The sequence below is a fragment of the Electrophorus electricus genome, chromosome 16, assembly GCF_013358815.1.
Source record: "Electrophorus electricus isolate fEleEle1 chromosome 16, fEleEle1.pri, whole genome shotgun sequence".
NCBI lineage: Eukaryota > Metazoa > Chordata > Actinopteri > Gymnotiformes > Gymnotidae > Electrophorus > Electrophorus electricus.
Window position 1 is genome coordinate 13,905,393 of NC_049550.1, and position 17,500 is coordinate 13,922,892.

The 17,500-nt window shown below is 45.0% G+C and overlaps 4 protein-coding genes across 6 annotated transcripts in view; 2 read left to right on the plus strand and 2 right to left on the minus strand.

Moving 5' to 3' along the window:
- The window catches only part of LOC113591347 (TRIO and F-actin-binding protein-like), a 12,240-nt gene extending 10,987 nt beyond the window's left edge, over positions 1 to 1,253 (plus strand). The window contains exons 10-12 of the mRNA XM_035534970.1: positions 1 to 99; positions 522 to 608; positions 859 to 1,253. The exon at positions 1 to 99 is cut by the window's left edge and continues 15 nt beyond it. Of these exons, the coding sequence (XP_035390863.1) occupies positions 1 to 99; positions 522 to 608; positions 859 to 1,020 (348 nt within the window). The 3' untranslated portion in view covers positions 1,021 to 1,253. The remainder of the gene's footprint in view (positions 100 to 521; positions 609 to 858) is intronic.
- Positions 1,254 to 1,328: 75 nt separating this feature from the next.
- smdt1b (single-pass membrane protein with aspartate-rich tail 1b) lies at positions 1,329 to 2,404 on the minus strand. Of its 2 annotated transcripts, none has more exons than XR_003412187.2 (3): positions 2,212 to 2,404; positions 1,741 to 1,939; positions 1,329 to 1,614 (listed from the first exon to the last, which is right to left on the minus strand). XR_003412187.2 is itself a non-coding variant. In XM_027031818.2 (3 exons), exons 1-2 carry the CDS (start codon positions 2,371 to 2,373, stop codon positions 1,802 to 1,804), a joined length of 300 nt encoding a protein of 99 aa, XP_026887619.2. In that variant the 5' UTR covers positions 2,374 to 2,401; the 3' UTR covers positions 1,533 to 1,614; positions 1,798 to 1,801. The 2 variants fall into 2 exon arrangements, 1 of the variants encoding a protein (XP_026887619.2); XM_027031818.2 differs by having other exon boundaries at positions 1,533 to 1,614; positions 1,798 to 1,939; positions 2,212 to 2,401.
- Positions 2,405 to 5,218: 2,814 nt separating this feature from the next.
- On the plus strand, positions 5,219 to 13,428 carry dcaf15 (DDB1 and CUL4 associated factor 15). Its single transcript, XM_035534991.1, has 13 exons — positions 5,219 to 5,404; positions 6,067 to 6,164; positions 6,615 to 6,747; positions 6,977 to 7,083; positions 7,384 to 7,529; positions 7,766 to 7,924; positions 8,026 to 8,631; positions 9,276 to 9,376; positions 9,513 to 9,635; positions 9,786 to 9,868; positions 9,993 to 10,097; positions 10,625 to 10,740; positions 10,839 to 13,428. The coding sequence occupies exons 1-13, from the start codon at positions 5,312 to 5,314 to the stop codon at positions 10,892 to 10,894; spliced, it is 1,926 nt and encodes a 641-aa protein (XP_035390884.1). The 5' UTR covers positions 5,219 to 5,311; the 3' UTR covers positions 10,895 to 13,428.
- A 1,401-nt stretch (positions 13,429 to 14,829) lies between these two features.
- rfx1b (regulatory factor X, 1b (influences HLA class II expression)) overlaps positions 14,830 to 17,500 on the minus strand; it is an 11,016-nt gene continuing 8,345 nt past the window's right edge. For both annotated transcript variants that reach the window (XM_035534930.1, XM_035534929.1), the window contains exons 10-18: positions 17,236 to 17,354; positions 17,009 to 17,118; positions 16,760 to 16,911; positions 16,584 to 16,681; positions 16,312 to 16,461; positions 15,852 to 16,060; positions 15,508 to 15,661; positions 15,277 to 15,322; positions 14,830 to 15,017 (exon numbers count right to left, since the gene is read on the minus strand). In XM_035534930.1, the coding sequence (XP_035390823.1) occupies positions 14,878 to 15,017; positions 15,277 to 15,322; positions 15,508 to 15,661; positions 15,852 to 16,060; positions 16,312 to 16,461; positions 16,584 to 16,681; positions 16,760 to 16,911; positions 17,009 to 17,118; positions 17,236 to 17,354 (1,178 nt within the window). In that variant the 3' untranslated portion in view covers positions 14,830 to 14,877. The remainder of the gene's footprint in view (positions 15,018 to 15,276; positions 15,323 to 15,507; positions 15,662 to 15,851; positions 16,061 to 16,311; positions 16,462 to 16,583; positions 16,682 to 16,759; positions 16,912 to 17,008; positions 17,119 to 17,235; positions 17,355 to 17,500) is intronic.

A 17,500-nucleotide genomic window follows, 5' to 3' on the forward strand; every position in this document is an offset into this window, starting at 1 on the left:
CTGACTGAGGAGATAAGCCTGTTGCGATCCTTCATCACAGGTCAAAGTGCAGGAGTGGTCTCTCTTGGCAACTGTGAGCGGAGCTCCTCAGAGTTAGAGGTGGGAAGTTGATAGTGAGGGACATGTGGATGACTTTTTTTGGGGACACGCTGCCATCTAGTGGGAAAGAAGAAATTGGGCCTATTTCCTTTTCTCACAATTCTTTTTTTATGGAGTTATTGTAAAGGCCATAATTATTGAAGATGTAAGCCATTCTCAACCTCTGCTATGCTTAGCTGCCCTGAGTAGCTGTGTGTCTGTGTGTGTCTGTTTGTGTCTGTGTGTGTCTGTGTGTGTGTTTGTGTCTGTTTGTGTCTGTGTGTCTGTGTGTGTCTGTGTCTGTTTGTGTGTTTGTGTCTGTGTGTGTCTGTTTGTGTCTGTGTGTGTCTGTTTGTGTCTGTGTGTGTCTGTGTGTGTCTGTTTGTGTCTGTGTGTGTCTGTTTGTGTCTGTGTGTGTCTGTGTGTGTCTGTTTGTGGTGCAGATACTGCTGAGAGCAAAGGAGAATGAGATTGAGTACTTACACAAGGAGATGAGCTGCCTCAGGAATGAAATCCAGTCTCTAACAAAGGTAAACCATCTGTGTGTGTGTGTGTGTGTGTGTGTGTGTGTGAGAGAGAGAGAGAGAGAGAGAGAGAGAGAGAGAGAGAGAGAGAGAAGACACCAGGGAGTGAATACCTCTGAAATGTTGTTTCCCTGGAAACTTGTGTACTACCCTAAAATGTTAATTTCCTATATATATATTTATGTTTACAGAAATAAATATACATAGAAAATAATCTAGCAATAAACATGTACGGCATGTTTGCGTGTGCGTGCAGGAGAAGAAGGAACTGAGTAAGCGCTACAAGGAGGTGTACGTGGAGCTCAGCACTTTAAAAGGGCTCAGTGAGAGAGAGGTCACCACTCTGAAAGAACACCTCAGACTGACCAGTGCTGCACGGGAGGAGGAGCATTCCCTAGGCAACACCAATCACGATTAAGCCTTTGACAGAGGAGTGTTGCTTCCATCAGCTTCTGACATGAACTGACCTCCGCTTCCTTGTGTGGGTTTCTACAGTATTGGATGGCTAATTATATATAATTATATTATTATTATTATTATTATATAATTATAAGCTACTTTTGCAGACTAAAAAAAGAAAATTTTTCTCATGCATCATTCTTTGAAACCTGTGGTACTTCTGGACATCGTTTGCCTTGTTATATATTTAAACTTCAGACATTAAAACACATTATTTAAAAAAAACACATAAGCCCTAAAGTGTGTATGTGTTTGCCACATAGAATTTATTTAAAATAAATTATTTTAATTCCATGTTTTCTTATGAGAAAGTTAAAAAAGAAAAAAGAAAAGGAAAGAGCCAGCACAAGTGAGTTATATTAGTTAAACGGCGCAACTGTCGTTGCTAACTCGGGTGAGGAGAGCAGTTTTCCTTACATTTAAAGGACAGTTTGGAATCAGGCAATGCATAGGAGGAGGCTATGTAAACAATGTGATGGACTCATCCATTATGGCACTGATCTTGCGGAGGGTCGAATGCAAGCCTCATCCTTGACTCGTTTGTCCAACCACACTGAGAAAACAAAACAACAACAAAGTATTCAGCTACTGGTAAAGGGAAAAACGTCCAGAATGGTTATAAAACAAACATAAGTAACACACTGCTGTTAAGTGACGGTGCATTTCGTCTAGTGCATACTAGCAGGCCTTCTGGATCTTTGTAAGGCAAAGGACAGTCCAGGGCGCGCTCACGAACCGGTTCAGTCGTCGTCGTCATCGTTGTCGGGAACGAAGATGTCGTTCTCCTCCAGCACGGCAGCGAAGTGCTTGCTGAGCAGCATGCCCATGTACAGGAACGGGACCACCACCACGGTTATGCGCGTTAGGCCAAACGGGGCCTGGACAGGGGAGGGGAAATGATAAAGTCACGTAACGCCTGAGCGCAGTTTAACCACAGCGCTGGAGAACCTGTAAACCGTCGCTGATATGGCGGTAGGCTATTAGATTCCATAGATGTCTAGCTATTACAGAAATACCGGACGCGATTTCCGCATTTACGTTCATTGGCTCCGGAATACATCAATCACACTATTCCGAGCAGCCATTGGTTTATTTGCTCTCGGTAATATAACCTACGCCCCTTTACTACGCTAAAGCGACAAAAACATACCTTATCTGGTTTGGGGAGTATTGCACCCGATGTTGAAGTCACGACATTTCTACTCAGAATCGGTCCTTTCGCATTCCCTGAGTTTAAGCGGGTGTTTCTTGTCAGTACTCGACCGCTCCCGAAGAGAAAGGTCCGAAGCAAACCGGCAGGTACGTTCGCCATGTTGCTTGTGCGCGCACCCGTTGGCGTCTGCGGATACGTGACGCCGCGAAACGCCCTGTGATCCGTTCACGCGCATGCATGATCAATAAACTATCAGTGAATCGTTGAGTCAATACATATCAGTGTTCTTCACGACATAGGGAATACGTCATATTACATTTTGAAAATTGTAATTAATTTTTTTATGAAGACACAAATAGAGACAACATCACGTGACACGCTCTACGGCATATGGAATGAAGGACGAGCCTGACTTTTAATTTTAAAAAAAGTATTTAGATTAATGCAATACAAGAATATATTCATCAAATATTTCACATTTATATCGTAAAAATGAAAAAAGTTCCATAAAGTTTCATTATTTTTCTGTGAGTTTATTGTCCTTAGCGTTTTCATTTCACATAAAATTACACAAATTTATATATATACACAAATTCACCAGAGATAAACTGTTGATTGCTAGTTTCCCATAATTTGGAACTAACAATACTACTATCAATCCATATAATGTTTTTTTCCGATTCTGAGATGGTATCATCCACAAAAATACCATACACTACCGAGTTAATATTCATTTGAATATTGAATCCGATGTTTCGTAATCTCTCCAGACAATAACAATCTAAGGAGATGTTTTCAGATCTCAGAGCAATTGAGCATGTGGCGTAAAGAGGTTTTTAACGACTTTACGACTCAAATCAAGAGTTCAAGAGAGTTCAAGAATTTTATAGTCAAATGCACAGCATAAACAGTTGCACTGCACAATAAGTTTATTTGGAATATCCTCCATAAACCGGTGAGAGAAAAACAAACAAAAAACTAGGTAATACAAAAATCTAGATGACACAAAAATTAGACATCTAACAATGAAAACAACAACTACCGACTAAACTAGACATTTATGACACCTGTACAAAGTTAAGAATTAAATAGTTATAAAATTGTTTGGGCTCGTTGTTACATAGTTATAAAGTTGCTCTTGTGTATAGTGCAGAAAAAATGTTACATAGTTATAAAGTTGCTTTTGCATTTTGTGCAAAAAAAATACAAGGAGCAGTTGTCATGAAGTGCAGTATTTAGTGCAGTGTTACTGCAAAAGGGTCCTTGGTAGCAGCTACTAGTGATGATGTGTGTAGTGAGTTAAAGGATTTAAAGAGTGTGTATGTGTGTGAGGAGAGATGAGTGCCATTCAGTGGGTGGAGTGTGAGCCCGAGTTCAACAGTTTTGAGTGTTGAAATAAACCAAGTTGGACAGTTTAGAGTGGTAGGAAGTCTTGCTGTCTCAGCCTTCACACTTCTGTTGTGCTTGCCTGACGTCAGAAGAGAGAAGAGATATTTTTGGAGGTGTGTATGTTGATGTGGGCCCTGCTGATGACCCTGGTGCAGTATATGTCCTGTAGTGCGGAAGGCCATTGCAGAAATGAGCTGTGCAGCTCTTATCACATGCTTGGAGTGCCTTCCTGTCCTGGGCAGGAGAGTTTTCATTCCAGACTGTGATGGCACTTGTAAAAATATTTTCTACAGCACGTTTGTAGAAGTTGCTGAGGATTTTGGTTGACATGCCAAATTGCCTCGGCCTTTCTAAAAAGCGGCGACACTGCTTCGACGTCTTGATCGGGTGGTTTGTATTGTGCGAGCAGGTGAGATCCTCACCGATGTTCACACTGAGGAGTTTCTCTACACCGTTTACGTACAGTGACGCATGCAGCTTTACCCTCTTCGGTTCAACAATCAACTCCTTGGAGAGACTGTTGTCATGGCGTCAGTCCACCCGGTCTGCCACATCCTTCCTGTATGACGTCTCATCCCCCCCAGTGATCAGTCTGTCGACTGTAGTATCATCAGCAAACTTGATACTGGTGTTGCTCTGGGAGGCTACGCAGTCGTACGTAAAGAGTACAAGACAGGATTCGGCACACGGCGTTGTGGCGTCCCCGTGCTTACAATTCTTTTGCTGGAAGGGCGGTTGCTAATTCTTACAGACCGCAGTCTGTCTGTTAGAACGTACAGCACCCAACTGTACCGTGAGGGTGTCAATCAGAGGGTGAGGACCTTTTCAGAGAGCTCATATGGGGTGACTGTGCTGAATGCCGAACTATCTGGCAGTAGATCGGTTCTGACGATACGCAAACTGCAGAGGGTCTGGGATGGATGTGAGTCACGACTGGATGTGAGTTGTGACTATCCTTTCAAAGCAATTCATCACAGTCAGAGTGAGTGCGACCGGACCACGGTCATTTAGGCAGGTCACGGAGTTCTTCTTAGGGATGCGTACGATGTGGCTGGTTTAGTGCTGATGCCCTCAAAGTTAGTGTACAGCTCTTCCAGCGCATCTGGCAGTGAGGGGTGACTGTCCGTGATCTCTCTGCTCCTCTGTCGGTAGTCAGTGTTGTTTGCAGGCTGCGCCGGGAAGTCTACGGTGTTGCAGTGCCTCAACCTGTATTGTCCCTTGGCCTCTTTGGTAGCTCTATGCAGGTCATTTTTAGAAATCTTGTAGTCTTCAGCATTGGCAGAGACAAATGCATCTGAGGGGACACGTAGCATGTAGCCAACGTACCCGTCGTATTGCAAAAGAAACTATGCGTTTCCTTCAGAACCATTCACAAGGGACCATACAAAATTGTTTCAAACAGTTTTTATTAGTCTAGAACATTTTCTTTTCATCAAAGACTTCAAAATACATTAAAATAAATATGCTTTACATTAAATATGATTTTTAGGCATATATATACTATCCACCTCACGTTTTTTAGACGTCAATTAAGTAATAGTTAATGATCGTATATAGAAATACTCCAATTAGAAAAGTTCAAAACGTTCTTGCTTTGACTGGCGCATGTTTAGACGAATCAAATGAGTCAGTGTGTGGCGGCTCAGCCCAATCGTTCAATTAGGTGGGAGGGACGGTGGGCAAGTCCAAGGATTGTGCAAAAGCAAAAATGGCGCCCAGCTCGAAATCGGAAAAAGAGGACAAGAAGCAAAAACAGAGAAAACCCAAAGACCACGTCGTCAAACTTCTCGCACGCGGAAAGGTAAACGTGTCGGCGGCGAAACATTATTTATCTTAACGTGTGAACCAGCGCTTGTGAAACAATAACGAGTTTAAAGGCGTTAACGATACGTGGTCATCTATGCTCTTAGCGAAATGGAAGCTAGCCTAGCTGCACAGTCTTAGTAACGCGACAACGACTGTGGTTGATGTTGGTAACTGGAATTAGTGGCCTTTTATGCACGCAAGCAATATTTATTAAGTGGCAAATAGCTGGTTTGCGTGTTGGCTTCATATTATAGTCTGTTACCCATGGAAGGTAACGTTACTTGTTAACTGTCTTATCTGCCGCTGTCACTTAGCTTAGCTAGCTAACAATTATACTGGCCAGTGTGATGATAGTGATGTTGGCGAGCTGGCTGAACTAACCTGATACCTGTTTTGGGAATGCGTTGACCATTTAACGTAAGAGTTAGCCATCTAGTATAACAAGTAATGGGCCCCTATCGCAGTTTTGCAAAGCTGCTGTGTCGCTGCTGTTTAAACTGCCGGTAACGTGTGATGTGGTCATGGACAGCAGGCTCAGTGGTTAGGAGCTGTAGAGATGCCGAGTACAGCTGCACAACTCGGTTGTATTAACACGTAATTTGCTGCTTTTGTTGTTAATATCTTTCTTTCTGATATTCTTCCGTCGCACCTGGCCAGCTCTCCGGGCAGCTGTCTCAGAGACTATTCCGCAAGCTGCCGCCTCGCGTGTGTGTGCCGTTAAAGACGATCGTCAGCGAGGAGTTCCTAAGGGCAGGGTGAGCATCAACACTGCTGTGCCTTATGCAGCCTTACTGGGGTCGGGTCACAGTAAGTGCTGTAATAACATCTGCCCAGTGGTGGTCCTGGGGTTCATAACAGACTGGTGATGAACGGGTCCCGGGGGGGGGCAGCTGACGAACAGATGGACTACGGCCTGTAAAACGCCCAGTGCGTGTAGGTGCAAGGTGTTTATATTGAAGTGGTCGGTCAATGTCCATGTGGACGCTTTACGTGTAAATTTAAGAGACACTTGTTCTCTGTGTGAACAGCTCTTGTTAACTTCCCTGCTCATACATCCTGTCATACTGATTTTAAATATATTAAGAAAGAGAAATGCATTAGTCACACGCTAAGCGTATGTGTGCATTTTTGGATGCACACATGATTTAGAGGAAGTGTCTAGCGGCGCATGCTCGCTAACGTTTGCCCCTCGTCTGGTGTTTTAGTCACATCTTCTTGGGCTTTATGAAGTGCGGCCGCTACGTTTTGTCCTACACGAGCGACAGCGGCGAGGACGATGACTTCTACACCTATCACCTGTACTGGTGGGAGTTCAACCTGCACAGCCGCCTCAAACAGGTGACCGCCGTTCCTCCCTGATGGGCCGCCACGGGTCACTGGGCTCAGCCAGTGACCTCACTGGCCTGTTGGCGCTCCAAACGCTGGTGTGGTCTCACCATGCACGAATTTTGTAATGCATGAAAATGAAAGTCACTATTGCCGCCTAAGATGTCAAGCCAACCTTCTGCAGTGACTTTTTTTCCATACATAAATAAGTAAAATCTATCTCTCTCTCTTTCTCTCTCAGGTGCACCACGTGCGTTTGTTTGCAGGTGAGGACATCTACAACGAACTGTATCTGACGGTGTGCGAGTGGCACAACGACCACTCCAAGATCGCCATCTTCGGCTTCAAGTGAGGACCCCCGGCCTGCGCTCTAGGCAGGCACCTCGGTGCCACACGGCTGATCCAGTTCAGCCCGCTGAGTTCCCTAGACCTTGGAGTGGCAGTCCCAGATTAGGCTTTCCCTGCTCCTGCACACCTCCTCCAGCTCTATAAGGGCTTGATGAAGTGTGTCAGAATGGGGACAGTATAACGGGGCTGGAGGGGAGAAGCCCTGGATCGGACTATGAGCGGGGTAGTCGGTCCTTATGTTCTTCTGCAGAGGATTTAGAACGTGTGTAGTTATTATGGATGTGTGTGTGTGTGGGTCAGTACTCGCAGCAGCAGTTCGGCCGCGATGAATATGATGATGAGTGATGAGAATATGAGGGACATTTACGTGACCATTGCGTCCATGCCGCCGGGCCTGCCCTGCCAACACTGCTGCCCTTTACCGACCGCATCTACTATACGCACTGGTACGCACGCACACAAACAAACGCACACAACACTTGGGCTCTGCGCCCTGGTGTACACACACACACACACACACATCTGCTGTATGCATAAGCGTGCACGCATTCCACCACCACAAAACCGTCTTTTCCTCTTATGCATTGTTACAGTAATGGTGTGTGTGTGTGTGTGTGTGTGTGTGTGTGTGTGTGTGTGTGTGTGTGTGTGTGTGTGTGTGTGTGTGTGTGTGTGTGTGTAGGAGGAGAGTGCTTGGAGCATGGCTATGTGCTGAATGCTCATTATCAGGTGGTCTACCCTTTCCCCACCTTCCAACCGGCCCTGCAGCTCAAGAAGGACCAGGTCATCCTGCTCAACACCAGCTACTCGTTGGTGGCCTGCGCCATCTCCCTCTGCCCTGGTGAGCAGCAGACGGGCCGTGTGTGCGCGTGTGTGTTTGCGCGTGTCTTGCTGTAATAATGGGGTGTGTGTGTTTCCCTCTGTGCTTTTGTGCTCTCTCAGGTGGAGATGAGCAGCAGGTGTCTGGACAGAAGCATCAGCTTTTGTACAAGAAGAGGGAGATTCCTCCTCCCTCCTCTCTTCATCCTCCCAGCCCCTCTCCCTCCTCCTCTTCCTCGCACGGGTCTCCTGACCGCCGGCAAGCCCTTCCCCCGACCACGCCCCTCTCCCCCGGACGCTCCCAGGCGGCCGTGCGGGCCCGGGAGTTTGTGGCAGACATCTTCCGGCGGGCGCAGGCAGCTGGAGCGGAGGGCGGGGCCGAGCGGCGGAGGAGAGAAAGCGGGGGAGGGCAGAGAGGCGGGGCCAAGCCCAGGGGTGGGGCCGAGCCTGGGATGAAAGATGGAGTGGAGGAAAGGAAGGAGGAATTGCAGGGGGAGAGAGCAACCAGCCTGCCAACAGCCACGTCAGGTGGGAACCGCAGTGGGCCGTGGCCCCCGGAGCAGGAGGAAGGGGTTCTGGGTAACGCAGTGTCGTCTCCTGCCTCGGCTTCCTCTTCCTGCCCGCTGTCCCCACACACTTCTCCGGCATCGTCGTCGGAGCCGATATATGTGAACTACACACAGCTACGGTACCGACTCCGGCAACCTGGGAATGCAGAGCAGTACAGTGGTGAGACACAGATGGGCGCACTCGCACAAATTCACATGTGCACGCACACACAAATGCAGATACACGTGCATGCATTAAAATCCACAGACACGCATGCAGCACACTCACACGAGTGTGCACAACAAGACTACTGTCATAAGCTAAAATACCCACACTCACAGTGCATCTTCTAAAAACATACTACACACGCACACTTATACACACAATATATGCACAGGTACAAACCCAAACACACACTGACAGTGCATATCCTGTACATGCAGGTGAGCACACAAACATGTTCAGACATTTATTTGTGAAGGGATATGTGTGTACACGTGTTTCTGCATATGAGAACATAGAGGTGTACACAAAGGTACAGGCGTGCACACACACTAGTACAGACGTTTTTATTAGTCCTTCATCATTAAATGATTTAGTCCTGGCATCAGTGTAGAATTAATTCTTTTTTAAATTAATCCCCAAAAACCATGTTTTTCCCCCAAACTTGAGGGAAGCTGAAAAATGTAATATATGATCACATTTATAGAGTACTTTGGACAATAATGTGTGTTGTTTATATACATCATAACTGCAAGAAAAAAATACAGAAAAAACGTGGAATCTCTCTCTCACTTGCTCTCTCTCTCCCTCTTTCTGCATAGCTGTGTCAGGAGAAGAGGAGGATAAGGTTCAGCTTCCTTTCACTGTCTCGGACCTGAAGGGACAAAATCTGCAGCTGGTTACAGGACAGTACACGGGACAGGTGTGTGTGTGTGGTGTGTGTGCGTGCATGTTCCATGGTCCAGACTGGCTGAACATGAAATATCCAGCAGCTCCTGGATTCAGATGGCATCCTGCTGTGGTTCCTGTAACACGCTCAGTCTCTGTATCCCCCTCAGTGTGTGTGTGTGGAGCAGTTGACTCTGGATTTCGAGTACCTGATTAACGAGGTCATCAGAAACGACGCTGAGTGGGTCGCCCAGTTCTGCTCCTTTAGCGACTACGATGTCGTCATCCTTGAGGTGTGTGTGTGTGATACTCCAGGTTGAATTAATTACGTCTCTGTTTCAGTGCCATATTGATTTGACTTCTGCATGTTTAGTCAAGCATTTCATATTTCCATGGCAACTTGTCTCCTGGTGTGTTGTTGAGCTTTGTTTCTATGGTGACAGGTTTGCCCAGAGACAAATATAGTAGTGATAAACATCGGGCTTTTGCTGCTAGCCTTCTCCAACTGCGACGAGGAGCACAGCAGGTAGGCAGACGCACGCGCACACACGCTCTCCTTCTCTCACACACAAACAGGTGTATTACTTTCAGCTCAACGCAATCCGAGTGACATTCCCACATCGTGTGTGTTCGTGTGTGTGTGCTGTCAGGCCTAAGTCCTACCACTCCAGCCTCCAGGTCAGCTGGGATCTGAACACGGGAGCCTGTTGTACCATTGGTGTTGGTGACCTTACAGAGTTCAAAGGTCAAACAAGGTAAGCAGTCTTCCTGATACACTGCTCAGGTGTATCAGAATAGATCACTGACCTGGATGGTGTGCCCGACTTTACCAGCAAACGGGGTTCTCATGCGTCATAGAATTTCTGGAATATCATGGAATTTTAAAGTCCATTCCAGACGTATTCTATTTTTCAGAATAGAATATGAGGGAATTTTGTTTGGAGCGTTCTTACATTTCAGATGGCATTCATCAAAATGTTATATTTTCACACATTACTCATTTTGTGTAAGTGGTTGTTATGGTTACTTGATATTTCTGAACCCAAACCTTTTATCAACGGTGGCATGGTTTCCTGTTCATTAGAGGTCTTGAAAATTCATCTCTTTAGTCAGGGAAGAGACAGGGGTTTGGGAAGAGACGGATTTTGACATTTGACTTGGAAGACAATTTTCTCACAACACACTCAGTCATACTGCATTCTGCCAAATTATGTAAATTAATGGAGGTTTCTTATTGAAACGTTTCTTACTGAATCTAAACCTTACTGTATTTATCTCTCAGTGGGAGTGTTTGGAGTTCTTACAGGAAGTCATGTGTAAATACAGTTATGAGGTGGCTCGTTCCTGAGAGCAGCTCACGCTACATCAACCGTATGACCAACGAAGCCCTGCATAGAGGTACGTACACACACACACACACACACACACACACACACACACACACACAGGCGTGCATCCTGTACAATAACTGTGATTGTGTTCCCTGTTTGTTGTAGGCACCACTCTACAAATACTTGCTGACAGCGATAGAGGCACGTGGATCGTCCTCTAACAGAGAGAGGGACAGACATGTCTTCAAAAAGCTGCCCCAGCACACGGGCAGAGCCAATTGTTTTCCGACTCCTGTATGTCCGAGGTTTACAGACCAGATCCTGAGGACCCTTTGTGCCCGTCCACATATTCCGCTCCACTCCACAGCCAGAGTCCCCGGGACCGCATGGCCTCGGCCAACGACAGGAGCTGGGATGGAAGGAAAATGGGGGCCGGACCAGGGTCCCAGCAGAACAGATTCAACAGCTTCCACTGCAAGTCTAGTCAGTCGTGATCACTGCTGCTGCTATAGGGAAGCTGCATCAGAGTCTCACACAACCCTCAGACTGTCACAGTGGACGCGAACAGTGCGTCTTCCTAATGTCTACTCTCAACTTAAACATTTTATTATTATTTTTTTTAGTGTATTTTTTAGGGTATTGATTTGTATGCAGGTGTAGTGTAGTTTCCCTTTTTTTTCTGTTGGATTAGAGATTAAGGCTTTTGGTTTGGAGCGGAAGTCACTGCCTAAGAATTCTGGGTGTCCACTGATGAAACATCACCCCTCAGCAGGTCAGCACTGGCCCAGCTGTTGTTTTTGTTGTAAACTCACGCACAAGCCAAGTGTGCTGTCTTTTCTATGTTTCAGATAATAACTGTTGTTTAAATACCAAATTTGGCCTGTTTACATGTTTTCAGTGTTATGAATTCAAAAGCAAGTTTGGTTTCATCCGGGCATGCTAATGTAACGCGTGACACTGCGTGACCATTCACGTATCTTCGTTGTTCTGAAAATTTGGAATTTTTAGCAGAACTTGAAGCCATGTTAAACCAGCGGAGACACCACACCTGTGTGACTCCAGTGGCCGTCGCAGACTTTATCTTCGTTTCCCTTTAAATACTGCTGACATCTAAACCCTTATCCAGAAGTCAAATATGGGTTTTAATAGATTAAGTGATGCTGATTTGAAGAGTGGGTTGAGTTGGGGAAAGAGAGGGCCGAGTTAAACTGTCTGGGTTTTAAGTATCAGCAGTTTGAAAATGGATGGCTAAAGAAAGTTTTCCCATTCAGCCAGACAAGTTAAGCCAGAAGTGGAATCTTGCTTCAGTACACACACACACACACACACACACACACACACACACACACACACACACACACACACACACACACACACACACACACACACACACCCAGAACGCGTGTGACTGTGTTGTGCATGTTTACGTGCTGTCCGGAATGCCTGTAACTGAGAGGCTGTGCTGCATCCAGTCTGAGTTTGCTTTTGAAGTGGGACTCTCGAAGCGTTGTGTTTTCTTCATTTGTTTGTTTTTGTAAGTACTGATGATGGTGCATCTGTTCCACAGAAGAAAATCAGTACTTGAAGTTCAAGACTTGATATCGTCTTATTTGACTTTTGTTTTATAATAAATAATTTAAAATGTTTTTTTGTATGTTTACCTGCAATCATGTAACCTACATATCATACTGCGTACTACATACATATTGTCTTTTTATAGCACTCAGTGTCAGGATACATTCGTTAGTAGTCTTTAACGCACTGACAGTTACAAGTCTGCATAGAAATACTGCACCAAAGTGTTTGTACAATGAGAGCTAGAGAGCCTACTGATTGTGCCAGGTTAAAACTCTATAGACACACTCCATCTAAGGCTGCCATGGTATTAACAGTACATAAGAAAATTGCACACTTCTAACAGTTACTTTCAACAGAAATTACACAATTTGTGTTAGCTCTTAATGAACATTAGTCACAAACTAATTTTGAAATACAACCTGTACAAAATAAACAGTGAAATTTATATCTTTAAATTAAACAGCAAATATCGAGATTTATGCTTTTTTTTCCTCTAGGCAACAGCCAATACATCTGTGCAACTGCTGTATCAAGTACTCTCATTGGCCACAACTTTAAATCACTGACCAATCTACAATTAAGCCACATGAAAGTAGCTGCTAATTAGCTATTACAGCTGCCATTAGAAACAGGTATACGATAGAAACACTGCATATAGAACACAAGAAACATGTCTGCTGGCTAATTGTGTGTGTGCACATATGTTTGAGGAACACTGAAAAGATTAATGTTTAGTACTTTCCAGGGTTAGCCACATTGTGGCTGTGTGTGTGTGTGAAGGAGAGCGAGCACAACTGGCTCATATTGTCATGAAACTAGTATCTAGTAGATGCAATAATGCATTTGAATTTTGGTTTTTATTTTGTTGGACATGCAGAATGAATTGTACTACACATGGACAACAGAGACCAAACAACAACAAAAAACATTGAGATCGGAGCAAATGAAAAATGGAAAAGGACATGAGGATATGCACCCTGACCTAGGGGACGGTCCACTGCAACGCCCTGATTGGCCATGAGGACATGGACCCTGACCCAGGGGAGCGGTCCACTGCAACGCCCTGATTGGCCATGAGGACATGGACCCTGACCCAGGGGACGGTCCACAGCGAAGCCCTGATTAGTAACAACTGTTTTTGTTGTTTGCCAAAGCAGAATAAATACTCTAATAATAAGCATGAAAAGCCTCTTAATTTATTAATTCATTTACAGTCTGAGGTTATAGTTCAAAGGCACAAAGGCACAGTCATGACAAGCATTATACCCAGAAACAAACAATGTGTCTTTCATGCCACAACAGCAGATGTACATGTTTTGTGTTTATGTAAAAGTATAGTGCTATTACTAAGCAACATGCAATCTAATCAAAATCTCTCAAAATGTGCCATCACAACCAAAAAGACAAATCAATAACAACCAAACTGACGGTGAGGAACCGGCTCGTTCATGTCACTGGTCTGTTCGTGGGTAATTGGTCCTTTGAATTTATGCTATTATGTACTTAATAACGAGTGCCTCCACTTGGTTCACTATATCTTACAAATATCATCATCATCCACATAACACAAACCCACTTCTCTCATGGCTGGTTTTGTTGAAAAAACAAAACAAAAACGGTTGCTATGGCATCATATGTAGGACTAATTTTAGTACCCAGTTCCAACTTTCATACTACATGATTTTCCACCCTCCTCCAGAACAGACGCCACCCTGCAGTAGTCTACCGTAGACTAGTCATGTCCCTTAGCGGAGTCAGGTGTGTTTACGGACGCGGGAAACGGTCAGAAACACGAAACATGAAACATTGTGGATATAGTCCAATAAAAACGGCTAAGCGTGCTAATAAGGCGTTAAAGCGCTCGGCATTACTTAAACGCTAGTCCGCCATCGTTGGCCAGCTCCTTTAAGTTTAAAAACTGACAATAGCAGCAGCTTTTCAGAAGCAAAACAAAGCACCAAGAAGCGATGAAAATCCCGAATGTCTAACACAACAAACGAGTCTTAAAGAGCAATTCATCGAAAATGTTTTCTTTCTTTCCACTTTGATGACGAAATAGGCCTTTTAATTCATTATATTTCATTTGTTATTCACACTCTCACAAACCCATTTTCTCATTCTGTATTTGAGACTCTCTCTCTCATTATATATATATATATATATATATATATATATATATATATATATATATATATATATATATATACACACACACACACACACACACACACACACACACACACACACACACATACATATACATACATACACACAAACACACACACACACACACACACACAGCAAACTATCATACAAATATGCTATATGTATACTTAAGGCACAATTACTGAACTCAGTTTAAGGCATTAGACATCACTCCCATTACACTAGGCAAGCCGAGGAGAAGGAGTGACCTGAACTCTCATAGAGCAGTCTGCTAATGAAGAAAGCAGATGACATGGCACTAAGATGAGACGCGAGAGACAACAGAACACAAAACAATGTTTGTTTCTGTGTGTGTGTGTTACTTCAGACTGTAGATGTGGGTTATGGTTATTGTAGTTTTGTGTGCTTTTAACTTGCTTTTGTGTGTGTGTGTGTGTGTGTGTGTGTGTGTGTGTGTGTGTTAGTTGTGTGTGGTGCCGAACAGGTCTGTTCTGGCTAGTTTGGTGGGCGGCTCCAGAGACTCCTCCCCCATAGCAGCTGCATCAGCTGGAACAGACATCTGATCTTCATCACTCTCCTCATCTTCCTCTTCCTCTTCTTCTACACACACACACACACACAAGCACCCACGTGTTAGGACACGTAGTCTAATGTCTAGATTTTTAGACATCTAGACATCTAATGTCTAGATTTTTAGACATTATGTCTAAATTTGTATTAATTTCTACCTAAATTCATTTTAATGGTGGACAAATTTTACTGAAATAGTTGCTACTAGATGAGACAAACTGGACAGAGTTAGTGTGTAAGCATCATTGGGTGAAGGGGCAGAGAGGGGGCGGGGCATGGGCGGGGCTACCTTTCTCTGTGTCTGCTGTGCTCAGGCTTCGGCCCAGGCTAGAAAACTTACAAATACAAAATAAGCAAATATACTATTAACAATGGTACCCATAAGAAAACATTTATATTCTTAACAATGGCTATCCATGTATTCTCTTTTGATACCATAATGTCATTTTGCTTATTTGAGTGTAGAAAGCATAAAATATGCATGCATGGTAAAATTGATTTTGAGTGTGTGTGTGTGTACCTCTCCCATTACAGCAATAGGTGTCTCTCCTTTGGCCTGGGCAACCCTGTGCTCCACCAGGTAATACATGTACTCATCATAGAGCAGCCGGATCAGGTGGAAAGAGCCGAAACTGGCTGCACTGCGCAGAGTCAGGTCCCTAATCACCATAGAGCTACAGAGGGTCGAGTGAAAGAGTGGGAGAGAGAGAGAGAGAGGGGGGGGGGGAGAGGATATCATGCAGTGAAACCATCACTACAAAGGACTCGAACACTTGAGTAAACACTGCACATGTAGCTATAGATGCTGTACATGTAGGACTGTAGTGTTGTGTGGTTGGTAGTCTCCCCCCTGTGTGCGCTCACCTGTAGAAGCTCCACTTCAGCAGGAAGAGCTTGGCAGTCTTGGGAAAGGTAGGGTTGGACGTGTAGGGGCTTAGGACCTGGGAGACGACACCATCCAGCCAGACGGCCCACTGCTCCAGAGATTTCTGCTGCTGCAGGGTGAGCTTGAAGTCCTGCTCAATGCGCTGCACTTCCTGCTCCTCACACGCACACACCCACGACGCCTGTTCCTGCACACCAGCAAGGGGGTGGTGGGGGGTGTTTGGAGTTTGGGTGTGCAGGTGCGTTCGCATGTTTGTTGGAAGGTGTAGGAATGTTTGCCTTTATGATAGTGTGGTGACGTTAGTTAATGCGTGTGTGCACGCGCGTGTGTTTGTGTACGTGATGTGTAATGTATGCTGGAGAAATCCTTGTAGTGAGAGATGTAGAGATATTTTTTGTTACTACAACTTTGAATCTCGCCATCTCTCTCTCCATCTACCTGGACGTTAGTGAAGTCCACCCTGTTGAGGTCGTTGAGCATCTGGCTGATCTGGGCGGAGTTCTGCAGAACAGCTCGGGCAGCCTGAGCCAGGTGATTCAGAGACGTGTATCTGCGCAGGGTCTGAGCAAAGGCTCCCGCACACACCACCTGTATGCAAACAACATCTAAATTTGTGAGTGAGGCTAAGTGTGGAAATATTTGTATATGGCAGTGCATACACATATATAGCATGTGTGTGTGTGTGTATGTGTATTAGCCATTCGATTCACCTTAATGCGAACCATCTCTTCTGGTATGTTAATCATGGCACTGGTCAGCCAATTCTCCAAGCTCTTGGCACAGTTGCGGATGGCTTGGGTTAAGGCACCTGAGGAAGAGACACCACAGCACATTTCAGTCACACTGAGCACAGTTATGCAGTGTAGTGTAGAGTTGTGTAACTCACTGGGTATTGGTCTGAGCACATCAGAGATGAGGATGTCCACTAGTGTCTGGTAGAGGGAGTTGTCACGGTTGCGGCACCAGCGCAGGACGGGCTCGTATTTGCACAGCAGTACCAGAGACGCCTTGGGCAAGCGTTTCTCTGACTCACCATGACTATAAATGCCATGGACCATGTAGGGCAGAGAACACTCATGAATATCATAAGAGGCGTGTGTGTGTGTGTGTGTGTGTGTGTGTGTGTTTTGCATACAGGTCGAGTGTGTCCATGTCATTGCTCTGTCCTTCACTGGACCTCCAGAAGCTCTTCCACAGAGTCTCAACCAGAGGAAACTGCAAGTTCACAATCACATCCAATATGGCCTGAAACACACACACACACACACACACACACACACACACACACATTCTGGAGATTACACACACACACACACACACACACACACACACACACACACCTTTGAACTGTGTTTTTTTTACCTCACAGTGTTCTCGGTAGAGCTGCTGGAACACTCGGAGGTGCTCCAGCAGAATGCCATCAGGAAGATCTTTGCCCTGGAGATCAATGTCAGGAAACTCCCCCACGGAGCGGGACGTATCTGAGAGGAAGAGGAACACAGAGAGGGAGAAGGAGAGGAAGAGAGGGGAGTTCAGTGCTGAGAGAGGGGGTGTGCTCTGGAGCTCTTAGTTGCATACATAAAAGAAGTAAATGGGAATTTATATGTCAATATGAGTGGGTGTGCAC

Coding starts and splice junctions, on each gene's coding strand:
- dcaf15 (XM_035534991.1), top strand. CDS start 5,312: ATGGCGCCCAGCTCGAAATCGGAAAAAGAGGACAAGAAGCAAAAACAG. Junction 5,405..6,066: donor AACTTCTCGCACGCGGAAAG/GTAAACGTGTCG, acceptor GCACCTGGCCAG/CTCTCCGGGCAGCTGTCTCA. Junction 6,165..6,614: donor GAGGAGTTCCTAAGGGCAGG/GTGAGCATCAAC, acceptor CTGGTGTTTTAG/TCACATCTTCTTGGGCTTTA.
- smdt1b (XM_027031818.2), bottom strand. CDS start 2,373: ATGGCGAACGTACCTGCCGGTTTGCTTCGGACCTTTCTCTTCGGGAGC. Junction 1,940..2,211: donor TACTCCCCAAACCAGATAAG/GTATGTTTTTGT, acceptor TCCCCTGTCCAG/GCCCCGTTTGGCCTAACGCG.